Source organism: Phyllostomus discolor, chromosome 5 (assembly GCF_004126475.2).
Source record: "Phyllostomus discolor isolate MPI-MPIP mPhyDis1 chromosome 5, mPhyDis1.pri.v3, whole genome shotgun sequence".
NCBI classification, from domain to species: domain Eukaryota; kingdom Metazoa; phylum Chordata; class Mammalia; order Chiroptera; family Phyllostomidae; genus Phyllostomus; species Phyllostomus discolor.
The window spans coordinates 40,696,111-40,709,480 of NC_040907.2; the positions used below are offsets into that span (position 1 = coordinate 40,696,111).

General features: G+C 42.9%; 1 protein-coding gene across 8 annotated transcripts in view; it reads right to left on the bottom strand.

The window, feature by feature from the left end:
- Positions 1 to 13,370, bottom strand: part of DAB1 (DAB adaptor protein 1) — a 1,095,315-nt gene that overhangs the window by 141,580 nt on the left and 940,365 nt on the right. For all 8 annotated transcript variants that reach the window (XM_036026162.1, XM_028512523.1, XM_036026161.1 and 5 more), the window contains one exon: positions 153 to 292. In XM_036026162.1, the coding sequence (XP_035882055.1) occupies positions 153 to 292 (140 nt within the window). The remainder of the gene's footprint in view (positions 1 to 152; positions 293 to 13,370) is intronic.

A 13,370-nucleotide genomic window follows, 5' to 3' on the forward strand; every position in this document is an offset into this window, starting at 1 on the left:
TAGAGACAGTGATTCATCAGTGACCCAATAAGTGAGTAAATAATTTAGCAATAAACGAGTAAATAAAATTTTTTTACCATAATGACTGTGTGATCAGTTGTTTCTCTGTCATATTAAGCCCACGATATCTAAGTAAAATGTTGGCACGGTACCTTGAGCTTCATCATGGAATCTTGACATAACTTGTCTCCCCGGGCTGCGGACACCTCATCAATCCCGATCAGTTTGGCCTTGTACCGGACCCCTTCACCTTTAAACCTCTTTATCAAAGTGGCTTCGCTGCGATCCTGACCTAAAAACAGAGAAGAGCAGGATTCCAATATGTAAGCGTTCAGGGCCTCTTAGCTTTGAATGCCCACAGCACGGAGATTTGATCTTTTATTTCACCTATTTTAGGAAGGTCAAGTCAGTGGACCAAGTAGAAAACAAAAACAAGACAAAAACACATGGTAGTACTCCTGAATGCAAATTCTGGCTCTCTCCTCTTAAATCCTGAGGCAAATCTCTTCTCCTCTCTCAGCCTCTCCTTTCTAAGGCAGAAAAAAAGGAGTTAAAAATTACTAACCCCGACAGGGCATTAAGATAAATAAAGCACACAACAGGTGTCAAGTACCCAGGGCAGTGTTTGGTACCCACTAGATATTCAGTAAATGATAATCACCCTCTGACATTCTTGTTAGAACAGTATTAACACTCAGTTCTTTAGTATTTCTAGCACTTAATGGGACTTTGGCCAGGATCCAAGACACTACTCACACCCAATTCCATGGGCTGTTTCATAGTGAGACTCCACAGTAATTGCTTTGTATTAAGTAATGAACCAGGGACAATTATCAAAAAAATGGTTTTACGATCTCTCTTTCACTAGCTCATGCGTGTACAGAAAGAGACTTCCACACTACTTGTGTGCCTATACCTTGCAACAGCTTTCTCAACAATTATTAACATAATGTTCTGATAAAACACATAAAACAGAAGTTCAAACACAACCACATAAAACATGAACAGTAAAGTTACAGTGAACTGAGTATGTGTTTCATATGAAATGTTACACAAACTGTATCCCCATTCTTCATAGCAACTCAGCCATATCCATTTTCCAGATGATGAAGATGAGGGTCAGAGAATTCAAGTAGCTTGTCCAAGTTCACATAGTCAGAAAAAAATATGACTATATAGGAATTCACATTTCTGATCTCATCAAACTTTCCTCAAACTAGTCAAAGTTTGGGGCATTGTGCACGTGGTTCTCAAAACCTGGAATGCCCTAGGCTCCTGATATGCATGTCCTGAAACATCATTAACTTGAACTTCTGATACTTGCTCTGTCACGCCTTCCCCCGTTAGTCAGAATCTTAGAGCTGAGGACATTAGTGATAATTCAGCCTATTTCACTCTATCCATATGATGTGCAAAACTAAGGCCTTTCTGTAATGTGGGGTTGAGAGTTATTTGAGGAAATATGTAAAACAGAAAAAAAAATAAGCCAACAGCAATAGCTAACCACTTTGTGTCACTCTTTGATTGACAACACATGACTTGCATTCATTCATGCAAGTCATACATTCATGAGATGTATTCACTCATTGCTTACTGAGCGTCTCTGTGCCAGATGCACTGATCACAGACAAATGAGACAGTCTGTACCCAACAAAGCTCAAGTTTCTGGTGACTGTGAATCCAAATAAAAATGTGTTGTGCTGGGTATATAGAAGGTACAAGAATTAGAGTTAGACATCCTCATTTTAAATCATGGCTCTGTCACTTCTAAACCAACCAAACTATCTGCTGAACCTCAATTTCCTTACCTGTTGCATGAAAAGTAACAGTAGCTTAAATGAGATGGCATGTGCGAAGCATGTATTCATACGTTAAGTTTTCTATAAACAGTTGCTGCCACCAGTATTGTCAGCCCAGTAAAAGAAGCAAATGCAAGATACAATGTGAGGGCAGGAGGGCACAAAGGAGAAACATCTGCAGAGGCAGGTCTGGGCCTGTGGTCCCCAAATCCCAGGTGGTATTTTTCCCACTGCATCCCTGCTGACTCCTAGTATATTCAAGTCTTTGAATAACATTCCACAAAGCAAATATAACACATGAATAATTAGTGAGAAAATATATTCAATGTAAAAATTGAGTCTCCCAGGTTCAGGGAGAGCAGATGTCAGAGACTAAAGCTACAAACACAGAGAAGAACATTTTCCTCTCTAGACATCTAGCTGAATAACAGGGTTCGTGGGGCTGTAGATCACCTTTCCCTACATTATTATGTACTGTTTGGTAGGAGTGGCCTAGGGCTTGCTTGGTCTGTTTCTTGGGAAGGTCTTCTTACTCTATCATAAATACCATCTCTACACCTTCGACACATGACACAATGTCACTATTAACATCCCTTTCACTATTTGGGACTTCCTCCAACAGTTAATTACAACCACAATAACTGGTAGCATTTATCACGTCTTGTACAAAACATATATTGAATATATGCACCAAATTGTTTAGCCCCAGAAAAGAATCCTAGAGGTGGGTACTGTTATTCAGGTTTTACAGACAAGGATCTAAATTGAGGGGTTGAAGACCAAGTAACTTGGCCAAACTCACTAAATGAGACCTAAACCCAGATCTAGCTGAGATCAAAGCCCAGGCTTGTGGTTTGCTTGTGTTCTGTGTTTCTTAAGACTGTTCTCTTCACCACTATGATTAATTTTTTCTCATTCCACAAATTCCCTATAAGGCCCAACTTCTACCTGACCCACAGCTGCTGATACTCAATACACTGGCATTAAAACTTCACTGGAAAAACAGCTTAAAAATGGACCAGTTTCTGGCCGACAAGGCATGTCTGAAAACTGTCCATGAGTCCCACAAAAAGAAAGCCTTAAGAAACATTTGTCAGGGCACAGAGCTCTCCCAAGGAGGAAGCTTCTAAAGAGCCTGAGCCAGATCAGGTGAACAAGGGCAGAGATTAATAAGAAAATATTAGGCCATTTAGAGGAAAGTAGGGAGCCCAATTTAGATTAGGACCCAGGGCCAAGCTAATTTGTATGAAGGGCACTTATGCAGTAGATAATCCAGTTTCTCATTAAATGCTCCACCATTAAAAGGGTAATTTTTCATGAGCACATCTTCAGCAAGGTCTCAGTTATATTAGTTAAGAAATAAATAACAGATATCGGAGTCATAAGGTCGTTACCATCAGAGGCACATGCTATTCAAGGGTGTTAAAGAGAGGGTCAGTTTTCATGCATCCTAAGACATCACGAATCTCCAGCTTCTTTTGCTGAAAGCACCACTGACCCTGTGCTTCAGGATGGACAAGAGAAAGGCCATGTATTTCAGCAAAAGCATTAACATCATCACTATCTATTATCAAGCATTCGCTAAACCAGATCTTGTGCCAAGAGTTCTACTTACGATTTTCCATTTAATCCTTATACCTGCTCTCTGAGTTAGAGCCTGTAATGAGCCCTTTGTTACAGAAGATGCCACCAACACTCAATGGCAACAGCAGAGCCTACCTTTTTAAATAACTGCTTTACTGACACATAATTCCCATACCATCCAATTCACCTTTTGAAAGTATATATATAATTCAGTGGTTTTAGTACATTCCTAGAGTTATACAACCATCACCACTAGCCAGTTTCACATTTTCATCACCGTAAAAAGAAGCCCTGTATTCATTAGCAATCACTCTCGATCTCCCCCCAAATCCACCAGACATAGGCAGCCACCCATCTAATTCCTGTCTCTATAGAGGCACCTATTCTGGAGGCAAATCATAGTTCATGTAAATAGGGTCATACAATATGTGGTCCTTTGTGACTGGCTTCCTTCACTTAGCATCTCATTTTCAAGGTTATTGCATGCCATAGCATCCATCAGTACTCCGAGTCCTTTTTTTGCTGAATAATATTTCACTGTATGGATATACCACATCAATCCATGGACATTTAGGTTATTTCTATTTTTTGGCTATTATGAATAATGCTGCTATGAACATTGGCACGTCAGTTTTTATGTGAGTGCACTTTTCAGTACTCTTACTATTATACCTAAGAGGGAAGCTGTTGGGTCACATAGTCGCTCAGGTTTAACTTTTTAAGGACCTATCCACTGTTTTTCCAAAGTGGTTCTACCAGTATACCACCTCATCTGCAAAGCAGGAATGTTTCCCTTTTGCTGCTGGGTGTTCTGGCCAACATCCCTTACTATCTGTGTCTTCTGCCCTAGCCATCCTGATGGGCCTTAAGTGATATTTCACCATGGTTTTGTTTTGCATATTCCTCAGGAAAATGGATACTGAGCATCTTTACATGCTTATTGTCCATTTGCATATCTTCTCTGGAGAAATGTCTACTCAAATCCCACAGCCTGGGTTTGAACCCAAGTGTTGTGCAAAATGTCATGCTTGTAACCATTAGGCATGGGCCCTCCGGTGACCTCACTAGATACTCTCTTAAAGCATTTGCCATGTTTTGCTTTGTGTCACACCTGTCTGAATAGATGTCTCATGGGGGCTGTAGGAAACTGGCAGATGGCTTACTCCTAGGATGAGTACGCCATCACAAGCACACACAGTATGCCTGATCCTCTCATACCTTATTTCGCCTAATTCTCCTGGGTTACTGGAAATAGGCATTGTCATCATTCTGGGAATGAAGTTACTTTAAGTTCAGCTGGGAACAGAACCTCATCCTATCTTGCTCCAAGGCCTGAGATCTCCTACTGAGAGGCAAGAGGACACAATGGTTCAGAAGAGGAGCTGTGGATTCAGAGGACCTGAGTCCAGTTCCAGCGCTCCCACCCATGCCCTAATCATGCTGCTTTGTGTAAGTTCCTGTCCCTGTCTGGCACAGTGTCTTTCTCTGTGAAGTGCAGATAATAACAGTTGTTCCCACATGAGTCATTGTGTAGGTCAAATAAATGACAACATGCAGGATAGTGACTGACAAACCGTAAGAGCTCAGTCAAGGTTGGCCATTGTATCTGGGGTGAATGTAACTCCCATTTGTCTGAGACAGTCCTTGGTTACACCTTTGGTCCTGACACTATTATCACTAACACCCTCATTACTCTCAAAAGTAATGATGGTGGTCTGGTTAATACATTGAGTGGTCATCCTAATTATATTATCATCAATTGTATACCACTCTGCCCTAGAGTGTTCTTTGTGCTAGGCACTGTGCTGGCTTTCTGTGGTACCTAGGTAACTGAAAAGTGTCTCCTCTCCTGTCTAGAGGAGGCCACAATTTAGAAGGGGACATACACAGCTATACAAAATACAACCAGGACTATGAAGGTTATGTAGAGCTGAGGGGAGGAGAAATTGTTTCTTTTTGATGGGGAGAGGATTAGAAGCAGCTGCACAGGCGAGATGACATTTGAGGAAGGCTTGGTGAGAAAGTAGGGACTCAACAGGTAGAGAAGTAAGGGAAAAGTTTTCCAGATGAGTAAAAGGTATGATGATATTTAGAGAACAGTGAGTAGTTGGATTAGGCTAAATGTTCCTCAGCCCTAGTTAAATTATAGAATTACTTGGGAGCTATTAAAAATGTTTCCCCACAGCACTTGCCAGGTGGCTCTGTTGATTGGGGCATCATCCAGTACACCAAAAGGTTGTGGGTTTGGTCCTGGCTAGGGCACATGCGTAAGTTACGGGTTTGATCCCCAGTCAGGGCGCATTTGGGAAGCAACCGATGGATGTTTCTCTCTCACATCTCTCTCCCTCTCTCTCTCTCTCACATCTCTCTCCCTCTCTCTCTTATCTCTTTCCCTCTCTCTCTCACACATCTCTCTCTCTCTCTCTCTCTCTCTCTCTCTCTCTCTCCCCCTCCCCCCCCCTTTTTCTCTCTCCAAAATCAATAAAACATATCTTTGGGTGAGAATTAAAAAATAACATAAAATACTCAATATATAAAATACTACCCCACAGATTTTTATTAGATTGGTAAGGGGCGAGCCTGAGCCAATTGAAGTGCTGCAGCACATGGCTCTAGTGATGCTGGCAAATGCTGCAAGGGCTGAGTCATGAAGGACTTTGGAGGTCAAGCTAAAGCCTTTAGACCAGGAGTATCCAGCCTGTGGTCTACGGGTCGCATGCAGACCAGGAAGGCTGTGAATGTGACCCAACGCAAAATCGTACACTCACATAAAACATTATGAGATGTTTTTGTGTGTGATTACATGTCTCAATGTATTTAACGTGTGGCCCAAGACAACTCTTCTTCCAGTGTGGCCCAGAGATGCCAAAAGGTTGGCCACCCCTGCTTTAGACATTGTTCTTTAGGCCATGTGAGCTATTGATGACCTGGTCTGGTGTGAGGATTACATTTCAAAGACACTATAGCAACATTTGAGGAAGCATAAGGCTCTCATTGATAGATTGGTTGATTAATTATTCATTTATTCATTAATTGACTTATTTGATATATGGGGCCTGGTACAAATAATACCCCCTTTTTATTACAAAATCTTTTATTACAGAATCATAAGCATGCCATTCTGTAACATAAAAATATCACGCTCAAGCACACCATATAACATTTTAGGTGAAATGTTCAAATTAAAACTATAAATTATCACAACCATATTATTACCCTACCAAACACACTCAAGCAGGCATTACTTCTGCCGGACCCTGTGTATTGAGTACCTACGATAAGTTCTAAGGTGCTAAAGATTCAGCAGCAAGCGGAATACGTAAACATATAAATATCCCTGCATTCATGGAGCTTACATTCTAGTGGTCAAGTCTGTACATTACTGCAGCAATTTCCTAGTTCTAGTGTGATAGAGAATCACCTGTAACAATATGCAACAAAGATATTGTCTTAGCTTTGCTTTGTTTTCCATAGATACATCTTTAAAATTTGACTCTCTCACAGTATCTGTCACAGCACCCCTGGCCTTCATGTGTGGCTCCTTCTCTACACTTGAGCTCCACAAGGGCAAGGACTGGAGTGAGCCATCTGTGTCCTCTGACCCTGTAGGCTCACAGTGCCCAGCTCTGCTGAATAATAGAAAATTGTGCTGCAACAACAATTTAAATAAAATTTTAAAAAGTGAATGGATAAATTTATGTACTTATTCAAAAGAAGCTAGTAGATTCCAGGAGTCAGGAGCACTGTGGAGAAGTATAAGGAGTCACTTAAAAACCCCTTCCAGACAGACCATATTTCAAATCCATGCCATACTCCTGGTTCACTTAGTCTTCAAGGAATATAGTTCCTCGTGGGGTAAAGTAAATGTCACACCCACAACCACCTAATGTTGCTTTTGCTCTATGCCATTAGAGAAGCGCTCTTCTCAACCTCATCACAACCTGCTCACTCCATAACCTGGGAAATGAATCGCCTCTGAATTTAAATGGAGGCAGGCAGTCCCCAGGGCACTGAGTGCATTCCAGGTTTTAAAAAGGCCACAAGGATGCCGTCTGGAATTACACTATGTCCCTGTCTCGGAGCAGAGGGCACTGCTAATGTGGAGGTCCCACACTGAGAGTGACCTCTCAGAAGCTTCGACAAAAACAAGTACCTCTATCAGGAGTCAGGCTGAAGGAAGCAGGTGATTAGCATTTTTATGACCCTGAGGCAGAGAGCCCACAGAACCCACTGGAGTCATAAACGGCTTCCCACTCCAGGCTGTTCGCTAAAGCCTGCTAATGGCCAAATAAAAGATATTTCACACCCAAGATTGCTCTCTCTTTGTCTCTCCCTCACAGGTTATAATGAGCATGGCTACAGAAACCCACACAGGAGCCAAGGGGAGTATTTCTTTTCCTAATGTAGTCGATGTGGCTGAGAATTCTTTTAACTTTTAACAGTTACAGTATGCCTCTGTCCAGAAGAGGTCAACTTCAACATAGACCTTCTATCGAGCTGAATACTCATGTCTGTGTTTTAGATAGTTAAACATCTAAGTAGGCCTCTTAGTCAGCTCAGCTGCTGCAACAAAATACCATAGACATTTATTTTTTACACTTCTGGAGGCTGGGAAGTCCAAGATCATGATGGGGCAGATTCAGTTCTGGGTAAGGGCCCTGCTTCCTGACTTGCAGATGGCTGCCCTCTGGCTATATCCTCACGTGGCAAGGAGGGAGCCCGTGAGAGGGCTCTGATCTGTCTTCCTCTTATTATAAGGGCATTATTCCCACCATGGGGGCCCATCCTCACGACCTCCTCTATACCTAACTATCCTCCGAAAGCCCAACCTCTGATACCATCACAGTGTGGGGTTGGGCTTCAATATAGGAACTTGGGAGAAGGAGGGACACAAACATTCAGTCTGTAACAGGAGGGGAGAGAAGTAGGAAGGAAGAGTAACAGCTGGATGGTACCTGAAAATGAGCATGTACACCCACTTTTCAGAAAGCATCTCACTGAAGCTTCACAGTGACCTTGGAGATAAAGCTGCAACCATTCGGAAGAGGAGGGGACTGCGGCACAGGGAAGAGGGGCCCCTGGTGCAAGGCCACACTGCTACTGAGCGGGCACAGCTGCCTGGCTCTTTGGGGTTGGAAGGTGCTGTAGTAGCTTTATGACTTCCTGTGTGCATTTGTGCTAATGGGAAAGTCATTTGACTTTCCTGAGTGTTGGACTCACCACCTGTATGATACTGTAGTTATCTGCACCCCTCTGTAGGACAGTTAGAAGGATTATAGGAGATAATACACGTTTTGATCCCAGCACAGTACCTGGCACATAGCAGTCACTCAGTAACTATTTACTGCCTTTCTTCTTCCTATATAACATATTTCACATTAAGCATCAGCGGCCCAAAGCTAGCCATGGCAAAGTCATACTGCACTGGAAGTAATGGTCCCAGCTGTTAGGGACTTTTTTTTTGTGGTTGCCTGGGAATAAAGGTGCAATTAGGAACAGAATGTTCTTTCCTGAGGCAATAGGGAGATCACCTTATGAATTATTAACACAGCACCCAAACTGAGACATCCTCCCACCTTCTGCATAGCTGTCTGAATCACCAGTCCATCCATCTTGATGAAGAAAACTTCAGAGAGTTTTTTTTTCCAGCCTGTCCAACATCATTTGGTCCATTGCTGAAAGCATCTTATTACTTGTTAGGTCGTCCAATTTAAGAACAGATTGTGTGTGGAGTGGGGAGGGGGGATTTCAGAGCCCAGCAGCACAGATAACTTACTTTAGTTAGAATTCTAACTTGCAATTATCCAGGTGTTGATTTGCAATGGACAAATAATTATGTATGCTGGCTGCGTAGAAGAGAATGCTGATTTGGTGTAATTACCTAGCCGGGTAGTGAGAAGAAAAAGGGAAACAGCACGCTGAAGGGGCTGTTAAAATGTGCTTTTATGAACATGGTTGCTGTCATTATTGCTAAAAGGTAAACTAATTAAAGAGTTAAAATCATATTCAACCTATGATTCATGTACACAGTTTCTATAAAAATGTTCTTTACTGGTACTTGTGAAAAGAGCTCTGTATGAAGGGCATCTGGAGTCTACTGGCACCCTTTTTCTGTACAAAGCCAAGTGCTAATATTCTAGAGTCTAATTTGAGGGCCTGGAAATATGCATTTTGAGGCCTAGCCCATGATTCTGAGGCTGAGCCACTGAAGTGGGAGGCAGGGTCCTCTGGTGACCCCATAGGGATGACCCAATGCTTATGCTCTGATAGTTGGTCTTCCCGTCATTCTGTTGAAAAAAGTGTACTAGTATTTGTTTGTTATTTTCCCATGCTGTGTGTTTGTAATGTTAATTTTAAAAATCTATCGTAAAGATTACACGGCATCATTCATAAACTCTTCATAACAAAAGACAACGATCATCGGCCACAGCCTGTCACTCTGACCAACAATTTCCCAGCAGTGTCCCTTCAAACACCCACTCAAGTTTCTCTGAAGAAAAACAGAAGGGATGACCACGCCAAATACGCTGGGGGCATGCTCCCTGCTCCTCGTGACAACTCCCTGTGCATGAGAGCACATCAGGCAGGAGGAAGCCAGGCTGGGACTCTCCCCTGGTTGGAATGTGCACTGCTGGGGGGCCGATCTGTGCTCCCTGTGCATCCCCCAAACACTAGACAGTGCCTGGCATACAGTGAGTACTTAAAATCATCTGCTGACTAAATAAATATATTTGGTAGGGAACACTTTCGTTACTCAGAGTTTCCAACACCCCTCTTCCAAAACACGTATGCAGAGTGTCTTCTAACTTTGGAAAACCAAGTTTAAATTTTAGTCACAGAGGCAAAGTCTCAGGTGCTATTAACCATGGTGGGTGGCATTGTAACTCCCAGCACTTTGTACACATAGAGGCAAATATAATAGACAAATGGCCAATCATATCATCGTGGATGAGGAAGCAGCAGCAAGATGGATAAAAGCAGAAGTCTCCTGGTTTTGACTGTAAAGACATCTGTAATCCTCTGTGGCTGAGTCCTTTTGAACCTCTCCATGGAGACCCAGGAGCTTGGTACATCCTGCTAACTTGGCTATCAAGGACCAGCCAGTCTGGCTTCTATTCTCCAGCCTGATTGTGAGGATTCAGGATGGCACACACCATTCACTTCCCTGGTCTTTGTATGACTGGGCTTGTGTCTTTCTCCTGGTGGCCAAGGGGTGAAGGGGGTAAAACCACTGTGTGTTGCCATGAAATGTAACGTAACACACTAGGTGTGTGGTATGATACTTTATCTCATGCTGATGTCACAGTGCAGAGCACAGAACAGGCTTTGAACAACATGTAAGCTCTTCATCATTTATGTTTGATTCTGTACAACAACCCAACATGGCATGTGTTATTAGTCCCTTCTCGTGTAGATGAGAAAATTCAGACTCCAGGAGGCAAAGACAGGCCCCAGATCACAGAGCTATGAAAAGGCAGAGTGAGGTGTGCTACAAATAAATGAAATTAACCAAAAGAAGTTTTAGGGAAGAGAATCTGAAAGTTGAAACTGATTAAGAGATGGGAATGCAGAAGGCAGGGGAAGAACAGGTCTGAATCTAATCATTACTTTTCTTTCTGTCACTTGCAACCAGTAGGGTCATGCTATGGTTTTAGTGCCTGCATGGAGAAAGTCAAAGGAGAAAGATGCATATAAAAGTACAACAGGAGCACTGGCTGGTGTGGCTCAGTGGACTAAGCACCAGCCTGCGAACCAACAGGTTGTTGGTTCAATTCCCAGTGAGGGCACATGCCTGGGTTGTGGGCCAGGTCCCCAGTAGGGGGGTGCGCGTGAGGCAACCTTGATGTTTCTCTCCTTCCTTTCCCTTCTCTAAAAGAAATTTTTAAAAAAAGTGTAACAGGAAAATTGTATCTAAAGTCAAAGGAACATGGAAGCAGGGAAGTGAATGGGAAAGAACAAAGTCCAGGAGAGACCTTGGTTCTCAACTGACTTTGCCACTTGGGGGCCTCTTGGTTCAGAGGAAGTCACTTCATCTCTCTGTAAATGAGGATAATAATGCTCACCTTGCAGAATTACTGTAAAAAACTGGGTGCTTTCCATATATGATTGCATATACGATACTGGCTCAGAACTGTGTGGCTCTTGGCCAGTATCATATGTTGACAATGTTTTTACTCCTTTTCCTGTGAACTGACAGGCTACATGTAATATGCCTCCCAGGTCCAATTTCGGGAGAAGACTTATCCCTGCATGTAATGTGCTGGCCTGGGAAGGCTCCTGGGTGAACTGATGTCAGAGAACTGCCCTCCACCAAAGAGAGGTACCTCATTGAAGGCCCTGTTCCCTAGTTTCACCCCCTCTCCCCACTGTAGCTGGCGTCCAATAACTGGTTGCTTAGATGGGCTTAGATATAAAGACCCAGGCCCCAAGCCTCTATCTGAGACAACTCTGAAAGGCAGCTGGAGAGCTCCTCGTGGAACCGGGGGATCCTCTGGGGCAGCTGCATCACTGTTCCACTCCTCCCTCTGCCCAGGACTGCCACCTGCACTCACTGTTGGGGTTGATTTGGAGGACACAACCCAAAACAAATTTCCTACAGCAAATCTGTCTCCACCACTGGTTTTCCAGGAACTCGATCAAAGTCAGTACAAAATCAATGCATTTGAGGGACAGTGTTCTGAAAGAGAGGGTCTTGATGAAGCCAGTTCATGCCTGCAATGGTCTAAGTGAGATGAGAGCAGGGCTCAGAGGCAGCCCGAGTGCTCAAATCATGAAAACTGATACTGATGCTCCAAGAGACTAAGCCTGATCAAGAAAGTAAATCCAGAGGTAACACCCTCTCAACAAATGCAACTCAGAGGCCCCCTAGCAAAGCTGTTGGGTGTTTGCCAGCCTTCCTGGGCAGCTGAGTCTGCAGGAGCAAGCAGGGTGATCACCCACCCAGGGGCATCCTTGCTGCCACCAGAAGTGGGAGGTTTAGTGAAGTCTGCTTTTCTAAAGTTCACAACTTGTTTCCCTTTGGCAAATGCAATGATAGCAGATACTAGGCATCTACAAAGCCCTGGGAACTGATGACAAGTGAAGACGGTCTTGTTTTCAAATGAAAATATAACAGACATTTTAAAAACTTTTCCTATCTCCATTCTTTAAAAACAACTGCTTTTTTCTCTAATTACAAAGCGAGATGTGCTCAATCCTTAAAATTTGGAAAATACAGGCAAGATAAAAAGGGGAAAGTTGCCCATAAAACCTTCCAGGGATACCTATGGGTTGTATTAGAGTACATGCTCATCTCACCTTTTTCCTAAGTGTACACACACACAACCACACACTTCTCAACAATGTTTTTACACTGTCAGTCTGTAGCTTGTTTCTTTTATTTGGCACTGTCTTATGTAGTCTCTCCCATATTGGCATTTTTTTGTAATGTGATTCTCAGGGCTACACAATATCCCATCATAAACATGTATCACAATTCCCTATTATTGGACAGTCCAGATGTTCCAATTAAACAGTGTAAAGAAGGCAATACTGAGAATTTCTTCGAAAGACAGAAGGAAGATAGGATTTTCCTGTGAGGACACCCACATGGGGTCTTTCTACACTTATCAGAGTTGAGGCTTATTTCCCCCTCCCCTTCCTCCACTCCAGAAAAGTGTAGAATAGGCAATTTGCGAAAACCAATGCAAAATTAATCTCTGCCAATGTCTTTCATTGAAGGAAACACACGAGGATGAAGGGATGATAGTCTGATTTGAAAGAATCGTGTCCCTTCTGGATATGCTGGCCATGGAAAGCCAGGTGACTAAGCAATGACAGAGAAGCAGAAGAATTGATTTCCTCAGTGAGCCAGCTGGGGTTACAGTATAGCAGAGAACAGCTGAACCCGAGTTTGAAGAGCCTGCCCAATGTGCACAAGCACTCAGCATTTGAAAGCTTGCTCTTGGATCCAGACAGAAGTTAATTAAACCATTAATGAACAAGGGT